Here is a 27,220-nt window from a genome sequence, read left to right as displayed (position 1 = left end):
CTATGTGACATTCTGGGAAAGACAACACTATGGAGACATTAAAAGGTCAGTGGTTGCCAGGGGTTAGGGGCAGGATGAATAAGCAGAGCACAGAGGATTTTAAAGACAGTGAAAATACTCTGTACGATACCACAATGGTGGATATATGTCCTAACACATGTGTCCGAAGCTAGAGTGTACAACACCAAGAGTGAGGCCTAATGTAAACTGTGGACTCTGGGTGACTTTCACGTTCAATCTTTCTGTAAACCTAAAACTGCTTTAAAAAAAAAAAAAGGGGGGGGGGGTCTTAATAAAATTTTTTTTAAATGGAAATTCTACAATGAAAAAATGCTTTTTCTGAGCTAAAAAATCCACTGGATGAGCTTAACAGCAGTATGGAATTAACAGAAGACAGTCAATTTCAAGACAGATCAACAGAAAGTGTCCAATCTGAAAAACAGAGAAAGATTTGAAAAAAAAATGAACAATGCTTTTGGGGCCTGTAGAGTAATAACAAAAGGTTTAATTAACATACCTGCAGCTAGAGTCTCAGAAAGAGATACTGAGACAGGAAAAAGTACGGAGAAATTATGGCTGAAATTTTCCCAAATTTGATAGAAGACATAAATTTAAAAATCCGTTCAGAGAACACCAAACAAGATAAATTCAAGGAAACAACACTTGGGACACATTATAGTCAAGCTGCTCCAATATGAAAACACAGAGACAATCTTCAAACCAGCCAGAGAAAAACAGCATGTTGGATACAGCAGAACAGCAAAATGAATGATGGCCAGAAGATATTATCTCAACTTCTTTAAACACCACAAGAAAAAAAACTGTCAACAAAGACTCCTACATCCAGTGAAAAGACCCTTTAACAATACAAGCAAAGCAAAACATTTTTGGATAAAAGAAAACTTAAGAGAATTTCTTGCCAGCAGACCCACATTCCAAAAAAATGCTGAAGAAAAGTTTTCCAGACTGAAGGTGTATACTAACAAACTGGGTCTTCGGTAAGGAATGAAAAGTATAATATCAGAAATGGTAAATATGTGGGTAAATGTAAAAGACTATATTTTCTTCTTAATTTTAAAAAACGCATTCAAACAAAAAATGATATATCATGGGGTGTATAGCATATGCAGAAGTGACACACATGGTAACCATAGCATGAAGGACAGACAAGGTAAACAGTTCCAATACAATTGCAAGATTTTTACATTTTAGGTGAAGCAGTACAGTATTAACTCCATCGAGATAGACTGAAAAATTAAGAATCTATACTGTAATCCCTAGACAACTAAAAATAATGCAACAAGGCAAGCCAATAGCTAAGATGGAATGCTATGATGCCACTTAAATGAAGCTCTAGAATATGCAAAATTCATCAATGGTGGAGAAAAACTAGAATAGGAAAAAAAAGAAAAGAAAAAAAGCAGGGGTGGGGTGCTGGAGGGGGGTTTGGAGGTGGTGAAGGTGGGAACTGACCAAAAAATGGCATGAGGCTATTTCTGGGGTAATAGTAATGTTCTGTATCTTGACAGGGGTTTCGTTACACAGTTTCTGCATTTATCAAAACTCAAGTAATACACTTAAAATATGTGCATTTCATAAAATCTAAGTTTTACCTTCAAATTAAAAATATGTATGTATATACTGAGCTTAGTACTGAAGATAATCAACTGAAGGTTACTGAATGAATCAAAATGAATTTGGGGGGTGGACGAGAATGGGTGGGGAGGTGAATTATAGAGACAGTAGATTCCAAACAAGAAAATCGGCAGGAGGCCTAGTGGAGGCTGGGCACTGGCCGTTCAAACAAAAGCTATGAATGACGTCATACTTCCTACTTCTACCAGTTACACAGAATTTAGGCCTCCCTTTTTCTTCTCATTTCACCGTCTTCAGGTTTTTCCTCTCACTCTTGATGATGTAGGAAAAAAAATTTTTAACATAATTTTGGCTTCACATAATAAAAATAGCCACTTACAAATGTCACCTTTGGCAAATTACTTATACTTAACCTTTCTATCTCTGTTTTGTCACTGTTAAAATGGGGACAAAAATAGAACCTAACTCACTGAGTTGTTATGAGGATTAAATAAATACACTGGAAGCACTTAGAACAGTGCCTTGCACATAGTAAATATCTGAAATGTTGTCACTGGCATCCTTCCCTCTTTTGACTATCTGTTTTTTACTTTGTCTCTTTATTAATAACGCTGAAATAAAAAAATTATTTTGATTGGTAAATTAGCCCCCCCAATATAAATAGTAACAGTATACCGGTTCATGAGGTTCATACCTAGTCTTTAAAATAAAAATAAAAAATCCCTCACAAATGAATGTTCTCAGAAATACCACACTTTGCCACAGTATCCGTACAAGAAAACACTTTACTAGGAAGCTGGAGTCAGAAGAAGAATCCATCTCCCACAGGTAAAGCGTAAGTTCAGAATAGTATTCCAGTATTTAACTGTCCAAGTAGAGCACACACGTCACACAGTGCTTCCCACACAACTCCAATCCTCAGTATGTGCAAAGTATCTCATCAATTTTATTAACTTTATTATAGCTAGGTTGTTAGCATTATTCCCAAGCTTTTACATCTTATTAAAATGCCCAAAAGAGATGGGAGAAGGGGATAGTTTCTCTTCCCCCACAAATTAGTTCTCTTCTTTTTTCAAAGCTATTTTTTTAGTCAAGACTATAACATTTCTACAAATAGTTCCCACATACACGTTTTAATTAGATTCACTGTGAATCAGTAAGAAACCTGAGGATATTTCTTTCTAGTAAATCTAGTGAAGCTTTTATGTAAGTCTCACATAATTAGGAAATAACTCTACAATGCTCCCTTCTTATAATTAATCTGATGTCACTGTTTGAAGTGTAAAAGAAATACAAACTAAACTTTAATTGGGATGATTAACAGTCATTCAATTTATTGCCATTCTATAGCAAACTAAAATATCTAGGTTTACCATGATTTACAATTTCGTAAGTATTAAAGGAAAATAATCGAAACAGTACTACTTTTAGAACTACAGGTATTACTCCTTACTTACTCCTTACTCCGAGGAGATAAACTCATCCCCATGCGCAGCTCCTACCGAGCCTCAGAAGACTACTCACACCTTCCCAGCTCTCGGTGTACTTATCCGTAAAACTTGGTTTTGTCATAGGGTAATATAAACCCAAACTATCATATTCGGAGAATTTCTCCCAATGAAAGCTTTTGCATGCCAACTTTTAAAAAATAAGAAGTAGAATACAGAGGTTAAAATTCACTAGCATCTACAGCTATGTAATGCACAAGAGAAATATGGAGCCATTAGATAAAGGCAATTAAGGAAGTGTCTGAGTTGGTAACAGGTATCAGTAATAAGGCCACAGAAAAGCAAAGCGCTAAGAGAAGAAAATGTTCTCACTAGGGTGGCCTTTCAGAAACATCCAACACTTCCCCCCTCCCACTAGGTGTTCACAGATGCTCAGGACACAGCCCTATTGGGTGGCAGGGGCCACTGGGCTCTGGGATTAAAAGAGAAAGACAATCTCTGTCCTCTAGTAAATCAGTCTGGTGATGGAAAATTAAAGAAACCTAGTAGAATACAGTATGCTAAGGTCTAGGACAGAAGGAGGCAACAGAAGTCCTGGTATGTGTGAGGCAAGAAGTGGGGGCTGGGCTGCCCCAGGTACCAGGTGTCCCTCCTTAGAAAAAGGCATCTGCAAAGGCTCCAGGGAAAGAGAAAACACAGAGAATATGAGGAACTGCAAGTACAGACAGAGTGAGTCCAGACAGGCTATGGATAGATCACAAACACCGCAGCATACCATGCTAAGAACTGTATGCCAGGGAGTAAGAATCCTATAGGCATCTTACCAACATCATTCCAGCGACACCACGGGAACCGTTGCTGGAGGCTAAGTGTGGGGCCAGAGAGAGTAGCTGTTATAGTAGGCTAGACCCAGGTCAAGGTCAGAAGTTGGGCACACTGATTTCTACAAAAAGAGTTGAGGTACGAAAGTTTCTGAATAATTTAATTAAAAACAAAATAGAGCAGCTATAAAGTTGTCTCTTGTTGACTCTAAACAATGACATCAGCTTGACTCTAAAAGAAGATCATCACCTCACTTGCATTCCAGCACGCATTCTTGAGTCAGGGGAGGAGTGGAGTCGCAGGAGGCTAGGGCTGTGCTTGTTCCCTGAAGACTAATTTCATCTATTCCCTGGCGCCCTGGCAAACTGCCCCAAATCTAAGTCCGCCAACACAGAAGTGTGCCATATATGTGACCATCACACCAAGTGTGGTGGGGAAAGGTTGAAGGAGAGGAAGAGAGAGACAGACAGCCAGACGGGGAACAGTGACCTGGGCTGTGGCCGTGTTGCTGGAGAACAAATCTATAAGGATGGTTAGGACCTGAAAACAAGCTGGCTGGAGAGATGAGAAGGTAGGAAGACTATCTGAAAGGCGTGGGCTTCCGGCTGGGGCACCGGAGACAAGGGCAGAGGAGCGGTCCAGGATGGGAAGAGAGTAACTTGCTTTGGGGCAGAGTGAGCTACCTGGACCTCCACGTTGGAGCGCAGTCAAGCTGGGCATACGGATTTGGATTCATCAGAGAGAGTGGAAAATCAAAGCTAAAAATGTCATGAATTAGAAAACAAAAAGAGAAGGGAAAGGAGAGGAGTCTGAGGAATACCATCATCAAAAGGGCAGGAAAGCAGAAGAGAAACTGAAAACCAGGATACAGAGAACCAAGAGGAAAATCAGTGCTGCCAGAGAACTTATGGAGGCAACGAGACTCTCAGAGGCCTGCCCCGGCCATGCCCCGACTCCTTGAAGCCAGCATGTGTGGGAGGCACCTCAGCAGTCATAATATATGTTTGTTTGTTTGTTTGTTTTTAAAAACACCCTCTATGCTTCCACTGTGGGATTCCACTGTGTGGGGAGCCCACAAAACAAACGAGAGATTTAAAAAAAGGCAAGGACTGAAAAGTATCCAATGGCACCGATGGATAAGTCATCCAGATAAAAACATCAATGAAACTAAATATAGTCTAGAAGTAAACCTAAATACATACAGGAAATGCAGCAAATAATAAAAGACACCATTTCAAATCTGGGAGGGAAAAGATGGATTATTCAACAAATGGCACGGGGACAATTGGGTTGTCATCTGGAAAATATAAAACTAGCTTTGTACCTTACACCAAATAAATTCCAGATGGATCTGCTAAATGTAAAATGAGAAACCACACCAGTACCAGAAGAAACAACAGGGAATGTCTATATAACGTATAACGCGTATGTGTAATAATATGTACAATGCATAATGCATTTCTAATTATGACTCAAAATCCAGAAGCTACACAAAGCTGAAAAACATGGCTAAAAAAAAAAAAACTGCATGGGTTATATAAATGTCTAACCACTATGTTGTACACCTGAAACTAATATAAAATAATATCGAATGTCAACTGTAATTGAAAAATTGTTTTTAAAAAATTTAATTTTATAAACTGCGTGGCAAAGTCAAAAGGCAAGGGAAAGAAACAACAACTGGAAAACAAGTATTTGCAACTTCTCCGAAAGACAAAAGGACAATTCCCTTGAAACTTAAAGAGCTCCTAAAAAATAATAAAGATCAACAACTCAACAGACATGGGCAAAGGATATGGAGAGTTTGCCAAGAATAAATAAAATGGTTCACTTGAAAAGATGTTCAACCTCACTCAGAAGAGGCCTGCAAAATAAAATGACACATGCTGAGATGTGTTTCTCATCTAACCTCATGGCAACGATGGGCTGGAGGGCTAACCAACTCCCCAAACTAGTTGCGGTATACAAACAGGCACGCACTTTGCTGCGGGAATCCCAAAAGACGGACCTCAGGACTATCTAAAATAATTACAGAAGTACAGAGCATTTGACCCCCCACCAATCCCACTTCCAGGTTTCTAGCCTACAGATACTCCGTGGAACTGTGAAAGGCACTGCGTGCTGTTTGTCATATGTAGATGACACATACATGTCAATGACACTCACTTGTTTGTAAGGTAAGATAGGACAAAATGTCCATCGAATGGGACTGATTAAATAACACATTCGGACAGGGCAGCCATAAGCTGGAGTGAAGAAGCTCTACAGGCTGACAGGGAAAGCTCATCCGGAAAGACTGCCAAGAGAAAGGACAGACCTTGTGGGGAGTAAGACACCAGTTACCTATTTGTAAATACAGAGTCTCTCCGGAAGTTTCTACAAGCAACAGAGAGGAACAGAACTGGAGGCGGAAAGGTTAAGAAACTTTGTGGGGATTTTTTGTTTTAAATGTGGAATAAAAGATATCAAAAGCCAGGTAAAGAATAGAATGTTGCCCACACCTTAAAATGTCCTGTGTCCTTTTCTCTGATTGTGTGGGGAATGGGAGTGACTTTATCAAATATCCTTTTGCATTTTTTCGATTCTTTACCACTGATTATATAGTCTATTAAATTTTTTTTTAATTTAAGAGATTGAGTTCCCTTTAATAAATTTTTTTTTTTAGTGGAAGATGTTGGGGGCAGAAGCCAGGTTCAGGAGGCTGAGGGATCTCCTGAAGGGGGCGGAGGGCGGAGGTGGGGCAGTGTCATCAATTCCGAGGAGCCTGGCTGCAGTCTCCATTACTGGGCGGGGGTGTGTGTGTGTGTAGAACAGCATATATGGAATGTCCTGTTTGTATTTAAATATGTAATAGAATGTTTTAAAAGAGTATAAATGTTTATACATGCACTAAAATGTCAGAAGGACACACACCGAACTGTTAAAAATGGACTATCCCTAGAAAGAAGGGATAGCAAGGTTTTTCTGTTGGTTGGTTGGGGAGGGGAGGGGACTTGGGAATGCAGGGACGAAGAGAAGAGTGGTTAAGAGAGGGAGACAGCATTAAAGGACGGATTTTGTTATTTAAAAGACAAATAAGAGCACCATGAATGTATCTATGCGCCCAGAGGAAAAATAGTGGAGGGCAAAGATTGGTGTGGGGGAGGTGGGAGGGCAGGAACCGGCCAAGTTCAGCCACCTAACCTAACAATGTCTCTGAGGAAACAGAGAGATGTGACCAAAACACAGACAGAGGGACAAGTCTTCTACAGAAAGGAAACTTCTGCCTCCGAAACAAGACTGGAGAAACTAAGGATGGAACAGGTACAGATAAGATATTTCAAGAGCTAATGATTTTTCTATGAACCTACAAAACATCACCTAAAATCTCAAACACCCGACAGCCAACTCTATTACTGAAAATACCCAAAGTGCTCCTCTCTGCTTTAGTGACACTGTCACAGTTCTCTTTAAGTCCTTTGTGGACTCATTTTAAGTCCAGTCATGCTTTAGTATGCCCTCATCACATATTATAAATAGCTGTTAGAATATCAATTATTTGAAAGATATTCGGTCTTGCCTTTGTCTTCTCTTTACTCCAAATAACTTCAGGCCTCAACCCAGAACAGCAAGAACAACAAAAAAACTGCTTAGGATTTAACCGTTTTTACTAGTTCTTGATTACTGCTTTTCACTTTTGATAGGAAATGTTTCTATAATGTGTTAAGTCTCTCCACACACAAACATCACAGAGACTGGAGAAAAATTACACCTGTTAAAACAATTTCTAAACTGTATATATAAAGCCTAAAGTAAAAAATCAGAAACCCTTCAATAATCTGTAAACTAATTAGTGAGTCTACGGCAACAGTTCTTACTTCAACTAAGGAAGATAACAAGTGTCCTGACTGGGGACTTCTCAAAAAGACAGAAATATCCAAACGATCTTTTTCTAAATCTAATCCATCCAAGGCAAAAACAACAACAACAAAGAAAAAAAGCAAAAGAAAAAGAAAACTTAAGTAGAAACTATTTTTCCTAGACATAAAAAGTTTTCTTTTGATTAACTAAGTCTCTAAGGAGGTGAGCAGTCGCCAATTTAACAACAAACGCACCAGCACCAGTGCCTTCCACTGTCTTGCCTTTGAAGTCGTAACTCATATGTTCATCTGTTGGGAAAATATATAGCTTAATCCAAAATGTCCTCAATCCAAAAGGAAGGTAAATGAAGCATACAAGACTGAGGAGAAGATGGGTAAAATGAAGCCTAAGAAAATAAATACTACCACATTACACATTATACCCTAACGTAACATAAATCTTCTAGTTTCTATAGCTATACTCCAGAACACAATATACACGGAAACGCAAATGTTGTTGGGCTGAATAAAGCAAATATGAACTAGCTCTGGTGAAAGTAAACAGCCTTCACTGAACGTGAGGAAAATGGACAGTAATTAAAGTGCCACATAACCCAAGCCGCTGGACAGGAGAACAGCAGCACCCCTGCAGCTCCAGAAGATATGACGAGGTGTTCACTTTCAATGACTAAACCACCACCAAGAAAGCAATTAAAAGTGCATCCCAGGATGTCTCAATTCCTCTGTCATGTACTTCACTATAAGAAGAGGACAGTCTTTTCCACCTATAAAAGCTGCCCCCATCCAATGTTTTAGGATATTTTCTCTGTAATGTGATAAACAAGTAACGCAAGCAAGGACAGCTAGACTTAGAGACTTCAGGGATTTTTTGGTTCATGGGCTGGGCCGTCCTCAGCTGCCCAGAAGAACAAGTGTTAAAGGTGGAGCCAGGATCCTGCCTTTAGGTTCAAGCCATTCCTTTAACCCTTAGCAATAACAACAGCTGCTCCAGACAAAGTCCCCTCTTGTGGGACCTAGACTGTCTTCAGCTAAGCAAAGAATTTAGGGTTAAAGGAGAAACCAGAAGGAGTCCATTACACCTCAGATGATAACCACAGGACAATGTTTCACCTTTGCACTGCCAGGATTCCCAACAGCTTACAAAAAGCAATGACATAAAGCAAGCTATTACTTGCCTTCAGCAAAAGATTATTAGCAGGTTTTACTCACTGCATCTGTGTATATACCCAAACTGTCTACCACGCTTTCCCTGGAGCACTCATGGTGGAAACCATATAGACAGTTCCAGAACTGTACCACAGAACACACACCCAAAGGAAGACCACCACCTGCACTGAGTACTTTAAATTCGGTTTCAGCACCCCCTTAAGGAAAAAAAACATCAACCTCATGAAGTAGTTCCACTGTGATCCCTACTGGGAGGATTCTGATACACAAGGGTGGGAGGGCACAATTCTGTATATACACTGAACACCAGTTAACTGCACACTTTAAAGGGGTACATTTTGCCATATAAGGGTTAAAGCTCAATGCAGCTGTTACTTTTAAAAACTAAGCATACACCATAGCACATTATCACTTGCATAAAGACTGCAAATGATAAACTTTCCCCCCCAAAACTATGGCTTTATATTTAAATAAAATGGAAAGATAGAGGTAGTGTAAGTCCAAACCAACCCTTATCACTATTTCCCATCACGCCTAAGGAACCGCACACCTACAGATTGTCAGCTACGGAGCAGAAGAAAGCTACAGCATCCGACCACCAACTTTACCACTATGAATACTTTCCTTTCTGAAAGTAAACATATCTATTTTACATTCCTCACACTCTCAAACTTCTTCTGCAAGTCCTCAGAGCAATAAGAATTTTAAAATAACAAAGCAAATGCAAATAACACCTATATCAGAAAATACAGTTAAAAGAAGTGTCACTTTAAATAGGATAAAGAATGAAGCAGTCAACATCTTTATCTCTAAAAGATAAACACAAAGTGTATAGGCTCAGAGTTTAAAAGAAAATACAACAGCTTACCAAAGAAATGCAAACAGAGTTTTAATTGGGCTGCGTTCTCAGGATTACACTAAATGTTAGATTCGGAGAAACTAAGGTGGCAAAATGCTTAAACGTTAGGTTTCATCTGACTTGCCTACTACCAGGCCACAGAAGGGTTTATCAATGTCAGGCCTTAATTTTAAAGCAGCAAAGGAACAAAAAGTTAAATGAATGGAACTGAAACTAGTTTAACAGAAACACAGGGGATGTACGGAAAAACTAGATATACCGTGGTTGTTTTAAAATATAGCCAGTAGCCCCAAGGTTACTCATTATAACCTCATTATTAAGGGTCAGGCAGAATTCTCCAGTTTCCCAAAGACAAACAACAACAAAAAGATTGTCAGCTCCAATATCAATTTCAAAAACACAAACACTCGAGATATAAGCATTCCACTCTCTAACAATGTGCCTCACTTGGTTAGCATTCCTCTATAAAAAGCCCGAGAGGACACCACGGAGAAGGAAGCCCTCACTGCACATCTGCTGGGCACTTCATACGTGACCTCATGTGACCCTCCGAACAAATCCATGAGGCCAAGTCCATGAAGCAGGTAACTTGCCCTCTACTCCAATAGAGAAACACCAAGAGGAGGGAGGACTCTGGCCAAGGTCATACAGCTGGTCAATTTGGTGCCCACGTTGGGCGCTCTGGGGCGATGAGCCCCTTGATCTCGGCAAAGGGATTTTTGCCTTGACAGAAAAGCTCTCTTATAAGTGATATTTTTGTTCCAGCTTTTAGCTTGCTGCCCAACCGAAATAATGATCACCATCTTCTGCTTTTATGAAGTGATGCATCTCCACACACAAAAGAACCCCTTTCAAGAGCTGAACATGACTCGAGTCACAGCCCTGGACATTATCAGTGTGTGACATTTAATCTGAACACTAACAGCACATGAAACTGACCTTGGGGCACTGAAGTCCCACTGACCCCCCAAAGCTCACTGAGCTCCCTACAGACAACCACATTTCTGAGCTAGGACCCTACTTTTCCTTTGTTGTGACTGGAATAACATTTTGCGGCCCAATGCACAACATGGGTGGGATGTGAACACACACTTAAAAAGAAAACCACAGTCTCTGAGGTCAATGTCACCAAAAAAGATAGGACACAGTTTAAAACCAATGCAGGGACCACAACCACTTCTTAAAGGAAGACATTAAAGAAGAAAAGCCACAAGCCAGGGTTGAAAGACAGCTTAAAACCACCAGCAGCAAACCAGAGAGTATCACACTTTTAACGTAAAAGATGTTAGATACTGTCAAAGATATTTAGAACTACTGGTCCTGACTGCAAATCTCTTGCTTCCCAAAGAAAGTCAGCGTGTAATCTAAATACAACACACTTGGTCAAAGAAAAATCTTTTTTCTCCTAGCACAATTTATTTTGGCATTGGGTCCCAGGGGGCCGTTAAAAATAAGTTTGAGCCCCAAACACTTTGTTAACATAGTTTTGAAACATTTAGACAAAAGTTCACATTTCTAAGTGGATGACCACGATGCCCTTCCTGTTTAATTTGGAGACCAGAGATCTTTAACTTAACCTAGCATTCCTTAGGAGACCGGCTCCAACTCTGCCTGGGATTTGTTTGCACAAAGGAAGGCGGACCTTGAGAAATAACTGTTTCACATTCATTGAACGCTCCAATCCTGTTTTTGTCTGTTACAGCAGCCTGGCTCATAAACACAGACATGCATATGCATTCAAAAATACACAGAGACACACATACTCCCATATATGCATAAGCATTCACCAGTACGTGCACACACCGCATACACGTACACTCACAAGCACACGAATACAAGCGCGCGCACACATGAACGCACACACGTGCACACGCCGCGCCCCCCCCCAACCTCTCCAGCGGCGACACCGCCCACTCGGGGGAAATAGACACCCAGGCCTGGGGCGCCCCACTACACCCTCGAATGTCTGCAAAGGTTCTAGCGCCTTCTCATCTCCACCTCATAACGGCTTCCTTTTCTGGTAATAAACACCAGATTTGGAGAAATCAAGGCGACACAATGTGTAACTGTCATCTGTCGCATAAGAACCCTATTAAGGGGACAAAAGCCTTATGCGGCTTCCCGACAAGGTAAAAAGACCGCGACCTCTGGCCATGTAGGAGCGACTCATCCGTGTAGGGGCGCCACAAGCGCGGCCCTCATCCGCGAGGCGGCGAGTGCGACTGTCCCCAAGGGCGAGGGATTTGCGAGTTGAAGTGGGGGCAGGGGCTTGGGGTGAGTGGGGGTTGGGGGTACAGGATGGAGACTTGGGACACGGAGTCAAGTGCGGAGTGGAAGCTTGGGGTTAGAGGTTGGGGTTGTGAGGTGGAAGCTTGGGGTACAGGTAGGAGTTTGGGGTTCGGGTGGGGGTTTGGAGTAAAGGCTTAATGTGCGGGTGGAGACTTGGGACCCTACGTGAAAGCCTGGGGAGCAAGTGGGGTTTTGAGGTCCGGGGTGAAGGCTTGGGTGTCGGTGGCGTTTGGGGAAACGGGTTGGAGGCTTGGGGTACGGATGGGGGCGTCAGGCCCGCCTCATACACCGGCACGCACCTTGTGGCAGGCTGGGCAGGTGGGCAGCACGCTCTTGCCCCCGTGGCCCCCGCTGCCTCCGCTGCCGCCGCTGCTCAGGCTACTCTGGATCTGCGTGAGCTCCTGGCGCAGCACCTGCTTCTGGTGGAAGCTGAAGGCCGGGTGGTTGGAGGCCATGGTGAAGAGCAGCAGGAACTCATCGCCCGTGCGGCCCTCGTTGAGCTGCAGCCCGTAGTTGTGGATGATGGAGTCGATGTGCGTGAGCGTGCGGTACAGCACGCCCGCCGCCTCGCGCTGCTCGGAGCCCAGCAGCGCCAGCGACACAAGCAGCTTGCTGCGCACCACCTCGTCCGTCAGGTTGGTGAGGCTGCCCAGGTCCGCCGGGTTGTTGGCCTTGATCTCGGAATCGCGCAGCGAGTGGTAGTCCTTGCGTGCCAGGTCCTCGAGGCACGAGCCGAGGAAGCGCAGCTCGAGTGGGATGCACAGGTCCAGCAGGCCGCAAAGGAACTCCACGCGCTGCGGCGACGGCAGCTCCGAGAACCAGCGGTACACGCTGTCCCTCTGCAGCGGGCAGCGCTTCTCCACCATGCTGCCGCCCGCGCCGCGCCGCCGCCCGGGGCCGGGGGCCGCCCGGGGCCGGGGCGCGGGGCGCGGCGGGCGCGGGCGGAGGGCGCGGCGGACCGGGGCCGGGGCGCGCCGGGGCCGGGGCGCGCGGGCCGGGGCCAGGCGAGGGCAGGCGGGCGCCGCGGGCCGGGCCGGGGCCGGGGCGCGCGGAGCGGGCGAGACCCCGCCAGGGGCCGGCAGGCGGGCGCGCGCGGGGCGCCGGGGGCCCAGGGCGGCCAGGGCGGCCAGGGGCGGCGAGCGGCCTCGGGCCCCCCGCTCACGGGCGGGCTCTTGGCCCGCGCCCGTCCCCAGCGGCGGCCGGTGCGCGGCGGCGGCGGCGGCTGCTCCTCGTCGTCGTCGTCGTCGCCCGGGAGGCGGCCGCCCCCATCTCCCCCCGCGCCGCAGGGTCTGTCACTGCGGGCCGCCCCCCGACGGAGCCGCCCGGGCCATGCCGCCGCCGCGCCTGGGCCGGCCGGCCGTTACTAGGATGGAGGCCGCGGGCGGACGCCTCAGGAACAGCGGTGAAGAGACAAGCGGGGCGCGGCGCGAGGGCGGGCGGCGGAGGGATCTGCGCCGGCACTCGCGCGGCCTCGCGCCTAGGCTCCCTGCTCCGCGGACGGATCCTGGCGAGCGCCGCCGCGTCCGCTGCTGACGGGCACCGGGACGAGGCTCAAGTGGGCGGGGTGGCCGCCTCTCGCGACAGTCGGACCGGCCGTGCCCGCCCCCCCTGCTGATTGGCTCGGGCTGCCCCTTCTTGGCCCGTGATTGTTCCGGGTCCCCAATCGCGATTCGCCCCCGCCGCGACCACGCCTCACCCGGGCTGTCGATCACGTTGGAACAGCCCCCTCCCGCCCCTCCGCGGCCCGCGGAGTCGATTGGCCAGCAGGGCCGGAGGGGCGGAAAACCCGGAATGGATTTCTGGTTGCTTTTGTTCCCACAGATTTGCATGGAGCATTGTTTAGGTAAAAGGCAGTCGTCCGATCTTCCAGTTTTATTTCTGAGCATCACAGTAGGGAGATAGGAGGTGACTTAGAAAGGCCGCTGGAGTGGGGCTCCGGAGACCCTAGTCCCCATCCCTGCTCTGACTACTAAGCGGTGTGACATTGAGCAAGTGGCTTAGCCTCTCTGAGCCCTGGGCGCCTCTCCGGAAAATAAGGGTAATAATAACCGCTCCGGGGGCTTGTGAGCAGATTGTGAGCTCACAGAGGGCGGGCGCCCGCGTTTCTGAGACGGTTGGCCTGCGTTGAGGACGTGATGGGAACAAGCTTTCTCCCTTAAGTAAGCCTCTTTTCAGCGGGTTACTACCACAGCTCAAGAACCAAGAGGATGCATATACACCGGCCAGGGGTCAGGGAGCAGGTGAAACGCCCCTTCCCTTGGCATTTGCGTTGGCCCTGGATTACAGGCTGCAGAAAGGTGGGAGAGAAGCTGGGGCACCCAACTACCTTTAAATCATACAACTGCAGGCAGTGGTCCCACCGTCTACAGATAAGGAAACTGAGACCCTGGAGCAAGAAATTTATTCCTCCCCTTCCCTATCCCTAGAGCCCTGCTTTTGACATCCTGTAATCTACTAGGGTGTGTCTGTTTAGTTCATTCGTTCAGCAACTCTGTGGAGGCCTGGCGTGTGCCAAGATCTAAGCTCTGGGGGACAGCCATGAGCAGAGTGGTGTCCTTACTGCCTAGGGAGCTTACAACTTGGTTCCGGGAAGTACATAATTGAATAAATGAATTTCTTTAAGACATGGTCCAAAGTACTAGAAACTTCCTAACAAGACATCCTTCTTTCAGCCTTGGCACTTCCAAGTTGAACAGACATTGCAGAGCCATAGTTGGGGGAAAAAGAAAAGATGCTTCCCACACCTTGGACAAAATTTCCCGGAGCCACCTGGTGTTCTAGGCCAGTATAGGAAGGAGCAGGAATCCAGGGTAGTTTCCCAAGGGTATTAAACCCCCTTAGGTAGCAGGGGTGAGGCTGGATCCAGCTGGGTCTTCCTGCCTTATTTTCCCCAGTCCAAAGTAATATCTACAAATAATTGAATTAATCTTTTTTCTCTTTGACCTCAGTTTTTCAAGTGATTCCAGGGAAGTAGTCACTTTCCGAAGGAACATAAAAATCAATACAGTTAAAACCTTTGCCTTCTATTGATAAATGAAGTTCCTCAGAGTGGAAAGATCTTGGGATCTTATCAGCGTTGGGGGTTCCTCAAATACAGCCCAACCTGGTGGTGAAACCGCTAAGCTCTGGTGCCAAGCCAACCTGGATCTCAGTCCCAGGTCTTTCTGTCTGGGAGGACCTTGGCTGTTCACTCAACCACTTTGAGTCTCAGTTTCCTCATCTGTAAAAGGGAGTCAGGAACCCCACCTCCCAGCTGGCAGGGGAGCTCAGAGATGCTAATGTGAGCCCTCAATAGCCGGGATAACTGAGCCACAGAATTCACTGGATCAAGGTTCCCCAGCTCCCAACCGCCTTTTTGCAACTTCTTTGCTGTGCTATTTGCTGTTTAACGTCTGTACTGGTTGAATAGTGTCTCTCAAAAGGTCATGTCCACCCAGAACCTCAGACCTTATTTGGAAATATCGTCTTTGCAGATATAATTCAGGTAAGAATCAAGATGAGAACATGGATGACGTTAAACCCTAAATCCAATGAGAGTGTCCTTAGAAGAGACAGAAAAGAACAAGCAGAGACTCAAAGAAAAAGGCTTGTGAAGATGGAGGCAGAGATTGGAGCCAGAGGTGCTTGGAGCCACCAGAAGCTAGACGAGGCAAGAAGGATCCTGCCCTAGAGCCTCCAGAGGGAGCACGGCCCTGGCCACATCTTGACTGGACTTCTGGCCTCCAGAACTGTGTGAGGATTAATTTCTGCTGTGCTAAGCCACCAAGTTTGTGCTTATGATTATGGCAGCTCCAGGACATTCATACTGTATCATGTCCCCCTCAACTTCAGTCTAGCTCAACTTAATGCAATTCAATGGATGTTAAATGCCTACCCTGTAGGATCAGACCTCAGTATGGGTTTGGGGGGCCTCTAAGGAGAATGAGATCCAAGCCCCCATCTTTAAAGAACTGGTGGCTTGAACTCCCCACGCCAAAGTGGACGGCTGTCTGTCCGCGGGAACTGTCCCTTCTGCATACTATTCCCTTCCCTGGGAAGCAGCCAAGGGTCCCCCAGGGGAGACGGTGGACACCGACCCGCCAGGCCCTCTGAGCATAGTCTCTCGGGCCTGGCCCTGAGGTTGTACCTGCTCTCCTTCCCAGCCAGGGCTCCTTCCCTAAAACAAACTCCATCTCCGAGCTATTTGGAGCTTCTCACTTTCTCTGCAAAAGGTGACCCCTGGGTTCAACATTCTTCCGCCTCTGCTTTGACATAGTGGAGGGGCTGGGGGTCTATGGGAAGACACTGAGGTGGGGGCGTAGGATAAGTCAGAGGGTGGGGCATTCTTCCCCATGAGAAAATGACACTACAGGTACAAGAGAGGTGGGGCTGTGTCTTCAGATAAAGAGAGAGTCCCACACGATGCTGAGTGGGTCAGCAGGTCACTAAGTCCTTCAGGCCATATTTGCCTTGTGCCTAATTGGAGCCAGGGGCTGACGGAGCAGTGGGAAAAATGGATCACAAAAGGTGGAGTACAGTCCTATTTTTGTGGAGTATACCATTTTCGTAAAACTAGGTTTTTCACATTTCTATGTGTGCATAACCATAAATGTATATGAATACAAGAGTGTCTAGAAAGATGTTTTAAAATGTTAACATTGGTTAAGACTGAGAAGTGGGATTCTTTGTGACTGTTAACATTGCTTTTTAGTGAGATATAATCTCTCTACAAGGAGCCCTCAGGGAGTTCAGAGCCTAGGATGGAACAATATGTCTGTCTGCATTTTCCATAGTGCTGGAATCAAGCACAAATTAATATTATTTTTGAGAAAGAGAGAGACCAGAGTTCATCACCAATTCTCCAAACAAACGATTTTGCAATGGAGATACGAGGTGCCCTGGGATTGCTTCTAGTGTCTGAATTAGTGATACGGATTACACTGCAGCAGCAGGCAGTGACCGGGCTGACAGATTAGCCACCCGGACTCCAAGTGCAGCTCCCCCCAGGCCATGTAGCCCTGCTTCCCTTCTCATCAGAATTAGGCAGAGAGATAAAAAAAAAAAAAAAAAAAGAATCAGGCAGAGAGGAGGAACCTGGAGGCCAGGTTGTGATAAGGGAAACAAATGAAAACAGAAGGTAGATTGAGATGCCGATTAAGAGGGTTCCTTAAAACAGTTGGGGCTGGAGGTGTATACACAGGCTCCCTGCCTGGATCTGCCACTTAATTTTTCCCTGCGGTTATGTCATCAGCTTGTGTGTGGTCTCACATGGGATGGACTTACTGAGTTTTAGTTTTAGTTTTCCTTTGTCTAGGCCCTGGTTTCCTATGACTAAGAAAGCAAAGGGACCCCAAGCTTCTCATGTGGAGGCCTTAAGACGTGGGTCCCTAAGCTTACAGACGGGATCCTTGCTCAGTGCTTCAACTCCTGATAACCTCCTGCGATCACCCTAACCCTGTGTGACTGACTGGTCCTAATACGGCCGTCATAGTTCCCATTTCACAGATGCTCAATGGTCAGGCGCAGTCCCGGGGCCGTGCAGTCCGCATGTGTTGGAATCAAATTCTGACCTAAGTCAGTTGTCCAGACTCTGTACTTCGGGGAGGAGAGCACAATGGTGACGTCACTGATTCACTATTTCTGCAAACTGGGGTCTCCAAAGGCATCTGTCACATGCCCAATTTTCCTAGCCATGAACGCTGACAAAGTCTGCCTGGAGTCTTAAACGAGCAGGTGTCCTGGTGCCCAGTCCTCTTTCTGCACAGATGCATACTTTCCTCCAGGCAGACCTGCTTCCCAGGGTCTTTGGCCTGGGGCTAGATTTGGTGTTTCCCCAGTGGGAATCCCCGGGGCTCTTATTTAAGATGCAGATTCCTAGGCCTGACCCCCAGATACAGTGTCAGACTCTGGGGAAGTGGGGGTGGGTCTTGGAGTCTGCGTTTGCCAGCTCCGCAGTGATCCGCACACCCTAGTTTGAAAACTGCTGTTGGAGGCAGACGTCTTGCTTTCAGACTTCTAGCATACTTCCCTGGATCGACCAATAGCAACCACAATAATAATCAGAGTTAATGTAATCCAATTACATGCCTACCAGCCAGCAAGGATCCTCCCTAGTGACAGATGGGGAAACCGAGGCTTAAAGAGGTCCCACAGCTAATGGCTCGTGGATTCTCATTGTGAAATTCTGCAGCCTTTATTTCTGTTGTACATTTGTTTGTTTTTCACATTTCTATGTGGCTTGCACCACAGTAATGAAATACTCTGAAAGCCAACGATTAATTCGTTGCTGTTTCGGGGTTTCTGTTTTGTTTGTTTGTTTGTTTACATTTTTACTATGGAAGTTTTCAAAAACACCCAAAGTCAAGCAATAGTGTAGTAATTCCTCACATCCGTATTGCTCAGCTTCAAAAGAGTGACATTTTGCCGTTCCTATTTCATCTACTTCTCCCCCTCCACCCTGGCATAACATTTTCTTTCTGAAGTATTTTAAGCAAATAAATATACGTATATGTATCACTGTGTTGTTTTGTCTGGTTATGAAGTAATACATACTCCTTATAAAGAGATTACATCTCACTAAAAAGCAATGTAAAAGTCACAAATAATGTCACTTCTCAGTCATAATCAATGTTAACATTTTAAAATACATCTTTCTAGACACTCTTGTGTTCATACATACCTATGTGAGGTATACCCCACAAAAAATAGGGTGGTACTCCACATTTTGTGATCCATTTTTTTCCACTTAACATATCCCAGATGTCTGTCCATGTCATGGACTCTCTCATAAATCACGGTTTTCAAAGGCAGCCCAGAATCTTGTTTGGATGTCTCATGATTTTCAATTAATCCCCAATTGTGGGTATTCAGGTTGTTTCTGGGCTCTGCTAATGGAGTTTCAAAAAGGCAGTTCTGCTTACCCTGGACTTTGCACCAGGCTGTAACTAGATCCACCTCCTGTAGAATTCTGCTTGGGTTTCTGAGAAGGATTGAGAAGGGGTAAAGATGAGGAACTAGATTGCTTCCCAATTCCATCCCAACCAAGTCTTCATGGCTTGGTTTGAAGTCTCAAGACACACCCAGATTCAACGTGGATGAAAAACACATTCCAAAGGCAGGTAGCATATTATTTGGGTGACAAAGTATAACTCTTAAAATATGGAAGGTGTCTTTTTAAACAAACATACCAGAGCTCACCCAATCCTTCACTCTCCTTCACCCCATGAGGCATTAGTAATAAAACTGTAATTGCTTGAAAATACATCCGTGAATTCCTCCCTTAAAACTGTCTCCAGAGTCTGGTGTCAATCATTTTGGGATGTATGCTTCAAGGTGGATTGATATCTGGAGGTGGATTGATATCTGGAGATAGCCTGTGCTGATAAATTATAAACAGCAGAATCTACTGTGTCTAGTTTGAGCAGAAACATTTATTAAATCATAAGAGGGAACTCAGAGAATCTGGCAGGGTTGGAGAATCCGATGTGGATGCCATTCTTGTGTCTTTTAAAACATGAATTGCCTGTTCGTGTTCTTTGCCCATTTCTCTATCAGGGTTTGAGTCTTTGTTTCTGTCAATTTTTAAGAGTTCTTTACATATGGGAATATTAGTACTCTATCTGTAATTTGTGTTGAAAATATTCTCTCCCAGTTTGTCAGTTGCCTTTGACTTCATTTTTGGTGGAGTTTTTTTTTTTTCTTTTTAATTTGAAAAGCGTTACTCTTGTTTGTATGTAGTTAAATTTATTGATCTCTTCTTTCATTGCATCTGGATTTTGAGTTGTGGTTAGAAACCTTTCCCTACACACAAGTTATAAATAAATTCACCCATGCTTTCTTGTAGTATGCATATGGTTTCATTTTTTTCACATTTAGATTTCTGATCCATTTGGAGTTCACTCTTATGTAGAAGATTAGGTATTTGCTTTTGAAACCCAGTTTTAGTAAGTGTATTAATTAAACCAGGGGTTGCGAATTAAAATGCTTTAAAGAGCCAGGCAGAGAGTAAATGAGTGAAGCTAGATGGTACAATAAAATAGGGAGTGGTGAGGCCTGTGGTCAACCAGAGATTAAATTTAAAAAACACACCCACATAGTGTGCATATTAGTTTCCTAGGGCTGTAATAAACAAATTATCACAAACGTGGTGGCTTAAAATAACAGAAATTTATTGTCTCACGGTTCTGGTGGCCAGAAGTTTGAAACCAAGGTGTCAGCAGAGTTGGTTCCTCCTGGAGGCTGTGATGGAGAGTCTGTTCCAGCCCTCTCTCCCAGCTTCCTGTGATTGCCAGCAATCCTTGGCTTTCCTTCATCTCGTAGCTGCATCACTTCCATCTCTGTCTCCGTCTTCATGTGTCATTCTCTCTGTGTCTGTGTCCAAACTTCCCTCTTCTCATACGGACACCAGTCATTGCATTTAGGCCCACCCTAATTCACTATGCAGTCATTTATCTTGATTACATCTGCAGAGACCCTGTTTCCAAATAAGGTCATATTCACAGGTTCCAGGTGGACATGAATTTGGGAGGGACTCTATTCACCGCAGTACAGTGAGAGAAAAGCAGAACTGTCTGGAGCCCCTGTGGTCTGCATGCTGAGAGCTAGGGGACCCTCCATAGATATCTTATGTTGCTGTTGGAATTGTCTTTGCTTAGTGACGAAGAGTCTACTATACTGGAAAACTCACTAAACTTCACCCAGAATTGGTTTTGAAAAGCACTGACAGCTTGTCACTTTAAAATGTTCAGAAAAAAAGAAAGAAGAAATCCGTGGACAACTCTTCTAAGTCCAAACTAATGGACGGCTTATCCCACACCCTTACAGAAAATAGGTTTGTTCAGTATGAATACTTGGGTTTCCTGTTGGAAGCCAGGACTTTGTTATGTTTTCCCTTCAGTGTAAAGGGTGAATTCCTACAAATTCTTCTGTGCCAAAAGAGGGCTCATTTCATATCAGGAAGGAGGAAGATGATGCTTTCACTACTCAAAGATCCAGAATAGAGGCTCTCTTTGCAACTAATTTTCTGTAAGACTTCCCAGGGTAGGCAGAATTCTAAAGATGGTCTCCTAGGATTCCCGGCCTCTGGTTATCCAAACACTAATCTAGGTGTTGCCGTGATGAAATTTTGCAGATATGAAGTCCAAGGTCAGGTGACCTTAAGACGTGGAGATTGTCTGGGTGGGCTGACGCAATCAGGAGAAAATTTTAAAAGAGTTTTCTCTGGCTGGTGGTAGAAGGGGACTTAGAGATGTTAGAAGGGTCAGAAGAACATGACACACCATTGCTGCTTTGAAGACAGACAGGGCCATGTGGGAAAGAATGTGAGTGGCTTCCAGGAACAAAGAGTGCCCGCAGCCTACAGCCAGCATAGATGGGACCTTAGACCTACAGCCTCAAGGAAGTGGATTCTGCCACCACCTGAATGAGCTTGGAAGCAGATTCTCCCAAAGACGCACGCGACACCTTCATTTTCACCTGTGAGACCTGAGCAGAAAACCCAGTTGAGCCTGTTCCGATTTCTGGCCTATAGATTGTCAGATGATAAACAGGTGTTTTTTAGGCCGCAAAGTTTGTACTAACTTGTTATATAGCAGTAGAAATGAACACACCTCTGTTCTTGGTGAAGTTCTAGGGGTGGGGACGATAAAAATGATGGGGAGAAACGGGGATTTGGGATTGGGCAATTCCATTTCTTCCTCTTGTTGCACCTCCATTCATGGGGTCATCCTTTTGAGCTATGAGATCCCTGTGCAACACAGAAAGATGCCAAAATGAACTGGGGGTGGGGTGTCCTCAGTGGCTTCCAGTTATTCAGACCAGGGAACCAGGTGGTTCTAACCACACCTTATCCTGGTGTTTTGCAGGTTCCAAGGGCTAGAAGGAATCTTGGTAAAGTCTTTTTAACACAATTCCTCCTTTGGGGTAAGGTCCCAGAAAATTGTATTCCCTCCACACCCCAAGAAGAAGTAAGCAGCAAAGGATTTTACACATCACAGCTCTGGGTACACTTAGCCTTGGGCAAGTTATTAGGTTGGTGCAAAAGCAAGTGCAGTCTAAAGGTTAAAAATAATGGCGAAAACCACAATTACTTTTGCATCAACCTAATCCTTTCCACTTCCCAGTAGCTCCTACCTCATAGAGTCAGAGATGGTAGGTGTGGAAAACTGGCTTGTAGCAGGTGCTCCATAAATGTTAGCAGTTGGGATTATGGTCCTCAGAGACGTGATGCTTATGGCACACCACTCCCCGATATGGTTGTTCAGCTGTGTAACCCAGGGCAGGGCTCCCAAGCAATTTCTTCATCCCATCACAAAACTGAGGACCAGAGAAGGGACTCACAGCTCTGTCTGCATATAAACATCACCTGGGAATGGCTCACCACTACCGATGCTGGGCCAGCGAGGAGCTGAGCCTCTACCTGGAAAGGTAACCCTGGGAGCCCTGAGAATTGAGAGAGCATGTGAATGGTGAGGGCCAGGTTTCAGGTGGGAGGAAGGGTTGGTACTGAGCAAGGCAGCGTAGGGTTTGAAAACCATTTTATCTCTGGCAGGCTTTGGGGCTCTCACATCGAGGAGGGGGGTTTGAGGAAGAAAGTGGATGGGAAAGCCCCCGCTCAGGCAAGGGTGACCCAAGGCCACAGGAGTGAATGGGGTGGGGGGAAGGTGTCTGATCTTGGAGGAAGACATCTTCACCCCTCTAAAGTGGGCAGGCAGAGCCCTTTAACTTCCCTCTGGAAGAAGACAGAGGGTTGATGCTGTCTCTTGTGGGTTGCATTGTGTCCCCCCAAAAGATGTGTTGAAATCCTAACTCCCGGAAACTGTGAATGTGGATTTATTGGGAAATAGGGTCTTTGCGGATGTAATACGATTGAGATGATGTCATTAGGATGGTTTCTAATCCAATAGGACTGGTGTCCTTCTAAGAAGAGATGACACAGGGAGATGGAGGTCACGTGAAGATGGAGACAGAGACTGGAGTGAGGCAGCCACAAGCCAAGTGACACCCGGGGCCACCAGGAGCTGGAAGAGGCAGGAAGGATCCTCCCCTGGAGCCTTCAGAGGGAGGCAGTCCTGCCAACACCTTGTCTTCAGGCTTTAAGCCTCCAGAACTGTGAGAATCAATTTCTATTGTTTTAAGCCCCCCAGTTGGTGGTACTGTGATATTGCAGCCCCAGGGCACTGATCCAGTCTCTGGGGCCAGCTGCTCAGTGAACTACCTGAAACCCATTCCCAGCCTGTTCTCTCTTGTTGTCTCGGATTACAAATGTTGGGAAACAAAAGTTTTACATGCCCACTTCCCTTGCATCCGAGACTGTCCATGTGATCCAGTTTTGGCCAGTAAGACCCAAGTAAGTCTGCCCAGGGTTTTCTGAAAGCTTCTGCTTCTCTAATAGAAGGGGAAATATGTCAGGCACACCTCTTTACCCTCCCCATCAATGCCTCTTTGAACAGTGTGGCCACGGTGTTAGGGGTCCCCGGCTGCCGTCCTTTTACCTTGCAATGACAAGCACAGAGACTCCCCCAGACTCACCCAGTGCCTAGCAACATCCATCTGCTCAACCAAGCTTATTGCATGAGAAAAATAAACCAAACCCCGATTTGTTCAAGTTAATTGGACTCGCCGCTACCTGCTGCCAAATGCTTTCTAAGCCAACACCACGATCTGCCCACCGGAGCCTTCCCGAGCCCATCTTCTCTCTGGTGGACCACAGACATGGAGGGCAGGCGCTCGGAAGTCAGAGTGAGCAGATCCTAATCCCGACTCTCTCACCCCCAATTTTCAATTCACCCCCTTCTCTCTGTGCCTCCGCTTCTCTGCAAAATGGAGATAAAGATATCTACTTCACAAGACGGGTGGAGAGTTAGAAGCGATAATGCCTGGCAAGTGCTCAGCAGATGCTCAGGAAGTAGTGGCTGTCATGATTTCTAGGAGCATCCTTATCCCCATGTTCTGATGTAGGTCGGGGTCCCACACAAGAAAGGCTCAGTACTATGTGAACAGTCGAGGTCAGGGCGAGAACTGTCCCATCTCCCCTGGACTTTAAACAAGCTCTTGACGCCAAATGGGTACGGTACGCCTTTCCTTAGTGCATGTGTGTGTTTATATCACAGACACCCCTCCACCCCCCAACCGGCACCCCCGTCCTGAGCTTGGCTCAAGCCATTCCAGCGTTAGCGAACAATAATAGCAATAGATCATCCCGCCGTTGCCATTTGTCCAGTGGGTTCTGTGCATGGGGCACGGAGCAGTAAGTTGCCAAAGAACGGACAGCTAGCAAATGACAGAGCTTAGTCTCAAGGCTTGGCAGTGCAGCATACATCCTTCCAAGTCCATGCTAAGTTCTGGCACCAAAAGCAGGAAGGGCAGAAACACCAGGGGACAAAGCACTTTCATGCTTCATTTAACCCTTGTGACATGCTTTAAAATCAACAGCTCATTATCCTCACCTGTCAAAGGAGGCAATCAGGCCTCAGGGAAAGAGAGCAGAAACTGGCAGAGCTCAGACTAGAGCAAAGGTTTCCGGATCCCAAATCCTGCTGCCCTGGACCTTCTAGAATGGTTGAAGACAGAGTCTGGGTCAGGATTACAACTCGTGAGTGAGGACGGTCACTGTAGAGTTTCTTCAACATGGCACAGGTGACCCTGGTGTCATGCAGCTAACAGCACCTGTTGAGACCTCCTGGAGGGTGGGTACTTTGCATCAAAATCTCATTTGTTTCTCCTTCTACAGAGGAAGAGACTGAGGCTCAGAGAGGCCACTTGTCCTGGGTAGACAGCCAGTAAGGACAGGCCCATGTCCTCTCCACTGTGTGACCCTATCACACCGGGAATGTCCTGACCAGGTAGAGGCCTTTGCCCTCCCATTTTAACCAGAGCAGCTCTAATATAGATGTAGGTGAGTATGCTTTTATATATAATATGTATTTGTCTTCAGTTTGAAATTTTGTGTGAAGAGCGGTTTCTGTGGCTAACATTGTTTTAACCCACTGGTCCATGTACCACACATGTGATTCTTTCACACATTTCATTCTTGGCACCGAGACTTCTTTTCTTTCACGCAGGGCTAGCATTCCACGAGGACATCTGTATGAAACCATCAGACCATCCCTGGCTGTGAAATACAATAAGGCCATGCTGGCGTGTCCCCGCGGAAGCGAATCCTGTTGCTACACATATACCTATGGATTAATTAAATTCTAAGCTCTTTGAGAGCAGGACCAGATTTGATACTTTTTTTGTCGCTGGAGGCGTCATACCCAATGGGCACTTATCAAATGTTCGCTCAGTGTTCACTCTGTCAGCAAAGTTTCTGCAATGCATCTCCCAAACAAACATTTTCTTTTGTAAAGATGATGGTACTGTGCCAATCGCTCCAATTAGTGGGAAATCTTTTCTGTCCGTTATTGTTTGTTATGTATAATTGTGGTTCTACCCACATGCGTGTGAAGTGGAATTTCTTCCAAAATATTGTTAATATTTCCTTGTAACAAAGCGTTAATTCCAGAATGGGAAAGACTGGCGCTGGAAGAGAATTTAGCTGTTTGGTGGGTTAACTTCTTAATTAGCAGATGAGGAAACGGTAGTTCACAGAGGTAAAGGGACTGTCAGGCCAGCCAATCCACTTGTCAACCCATCCGTGCTGGGAGCTGACAGCTGGTGCAGAAAATTGATTGGATGCACCCATCTTCAGGTTTTTGATCAATGATGTTTGACCAAATTTTTCTGTATTGCATAGGTGACAATATTTTGCAGTAACATGTTCTATTCACTATTCACCCATGCTTCTGTCATTAGATATGACTTTAGCCATGTAACCTGCTAACGAGCAGCTCTCAGAGGGCAGGGAGGGATCAGGTCTGTTTGTTCACAGTGACTAGTTCATGTAAGGTAACCAACACAGATTTGTCGAGTGAATGATTGATGAAACTTGGATTGAAATGCCCTGTATGACTTTCTCATTGAGTCTAATGGTCCACTGAGCACGTGTACTAAGGAGAATGAGAATTCGTATGTCGGGCCCCACAAAATGGAGGCCACCCGCCCCAGTGGCCCAGCCCATGTCACAAATCTAAACCTAAACCAGCCTGTACTTACGGGAAACAACTGTCAAGGACACCTAATAGACACGAATCATAATCCTCCAACTCAACTCAGCTTCAGCAAGCTTATCTTAGAAAGTAAGGAAATCCCCGACATCTCAGCCAATCATGCCGTTTCTGCGTTGCCCCTTCTAACATTCTATAAAACTTGCTCTTGTGCAAAATCCCTCGGGAAGAGTGCCCCACTGCTTGTAAGGCATGGTACTCCTCCAATCTATGGATCGCTTTCCCTTGAATCAAAGACATCAAACTTGTTATTAAATTGTTTTCACTTCGTCATTTGACACTAGACTTTCCTGTTTAGTTGCTGTGGGGTTTTGGTGAGAAATATCTTTGGCTACACCAAACAATGTCATTAAACATACAGGGGTCTGTTTTTCTCCTATGATAAGACATCCAGAGATGAGCAGTTGCTGGTGCTGCTCCAGGAATGATGCTCAGTGATGTCAAGGAAAACTCTGTGATTCTTTTGGACTTTCCTTATGGTAGCAATGTGGCTGCCACAGCGCTAGGCATCACATCTTGCATTCCATGCAGGAAAAAGGAAAGAAAGGATGAAACCTGTAAGTGTTCCTTTTAGGAGGAAAAGCAAACACTTGCTGAGAAACCCTCTGGTAGATTTCTACTTAAATCTCATTTGCTAACATTATATCAGTGTCACTTATGCTGCAAAGGAGATGAGGGACGAATGTGGCCAGGATTGTCCAAAGGCTTGGTGATTGGGCTTGCTCTCTTGCACCCCTGCCATTACCCTGAGAGAAGCATGCCCACTGGTTCTGAGAGGAGAACGCGAGACGTGGAATAGAACCATCCCAGCTGAGCCCAGCCTGGATCAGCCAGCTTCCAGCGGGACCCCAGATGTGTGAGTTCAGAGCTGCCCTATGGAACCCGCCTAGGTCAGGTGACCCTCCACGTACCTGCAGATGCATGAAAATTAATGACTGTTGTTTTTAAATACAAATTTTCACAACAGCTTTATTGAGGTATAATTCACATACCATACAGTTTACCCATTTAAAGTGTACAATTCAATAGTTTTTAGTGAATTAAGAGTTTTACAACCATCACTGCAATCAATTTTAGAACATCTCCATCACCCCA

The 27,220-nt window shown here is 45.5% G+C and overlaps 1 protein-coding gene and 1 long non-coding RNA gene across 4 annotated transcripts in view; one reads left to right on the top strand and one right to left on the bottom strand.

Annotated features, from left to right (window-relative positions):
* Positions 1–13,729, bottom strand: part of ZCCHC14 (zinc finger CCHC-type containing 14) — a 59,174-nt gene extending 45,445 nt beyond the window's left edge. The window contains exon 1 of one of the 2 annotated variants that reach the window (XM_019742660.2): positions 12,341–13,729. In XM_019742660.2, the coding sequence (XP_019598219.1) occupies positions 12,341–12,907 (567 nt within the window). In that variant the 5' untranslated portion in view covers positions 12,908–13,729. The remainder of the gene's footprint in view (positions 1–12,340) is intronic. The other variant, XM_019742659.2, reaches the window with a different exon arrangement.
* LOC109453154 (uncharacterized) lies at positions 12,548–26,403 on the top strand. 2 transcript variants are annotated; one of them, XR_002138243.2, is made up of 4 exons: positions 12,548–12,676; positions 22,925–23,129; positions 24,751–24,915; positions 25,082–26,403. It is a non-coding gene; the product is annotated as an uncharacterized LOC109453154 (long non-coding RNA). The 2 variants fall into 2 exon arrangements; XR_012490112.1 differs by lacking the exon at positions 12,548–12,676 and adding an exon at positions 18,669–22,445.
* Positions 26,404–27,220: the final 817 nt, after the last annotated feature.

The sequence above is a fragment of the Rhinolophus sinicus genome, linkage group LG11 (genome assembly GCF_036562045.2).
Source record: "Rhinolophus sinicus isolate RSC01 linkage group LG11, ASM3656204v1, whole genome shotgun sequence".
Taxonomy (NCBI): Eukaryota; Metazoa; Chordata; class Mammalia; order Chiroptera; family Rhinolophidae; genus Rhinolophus; species Rhinolophus sinicus.
This window is presented reverse-complemented; position numbering and strand designations above follow the sequence as displayed.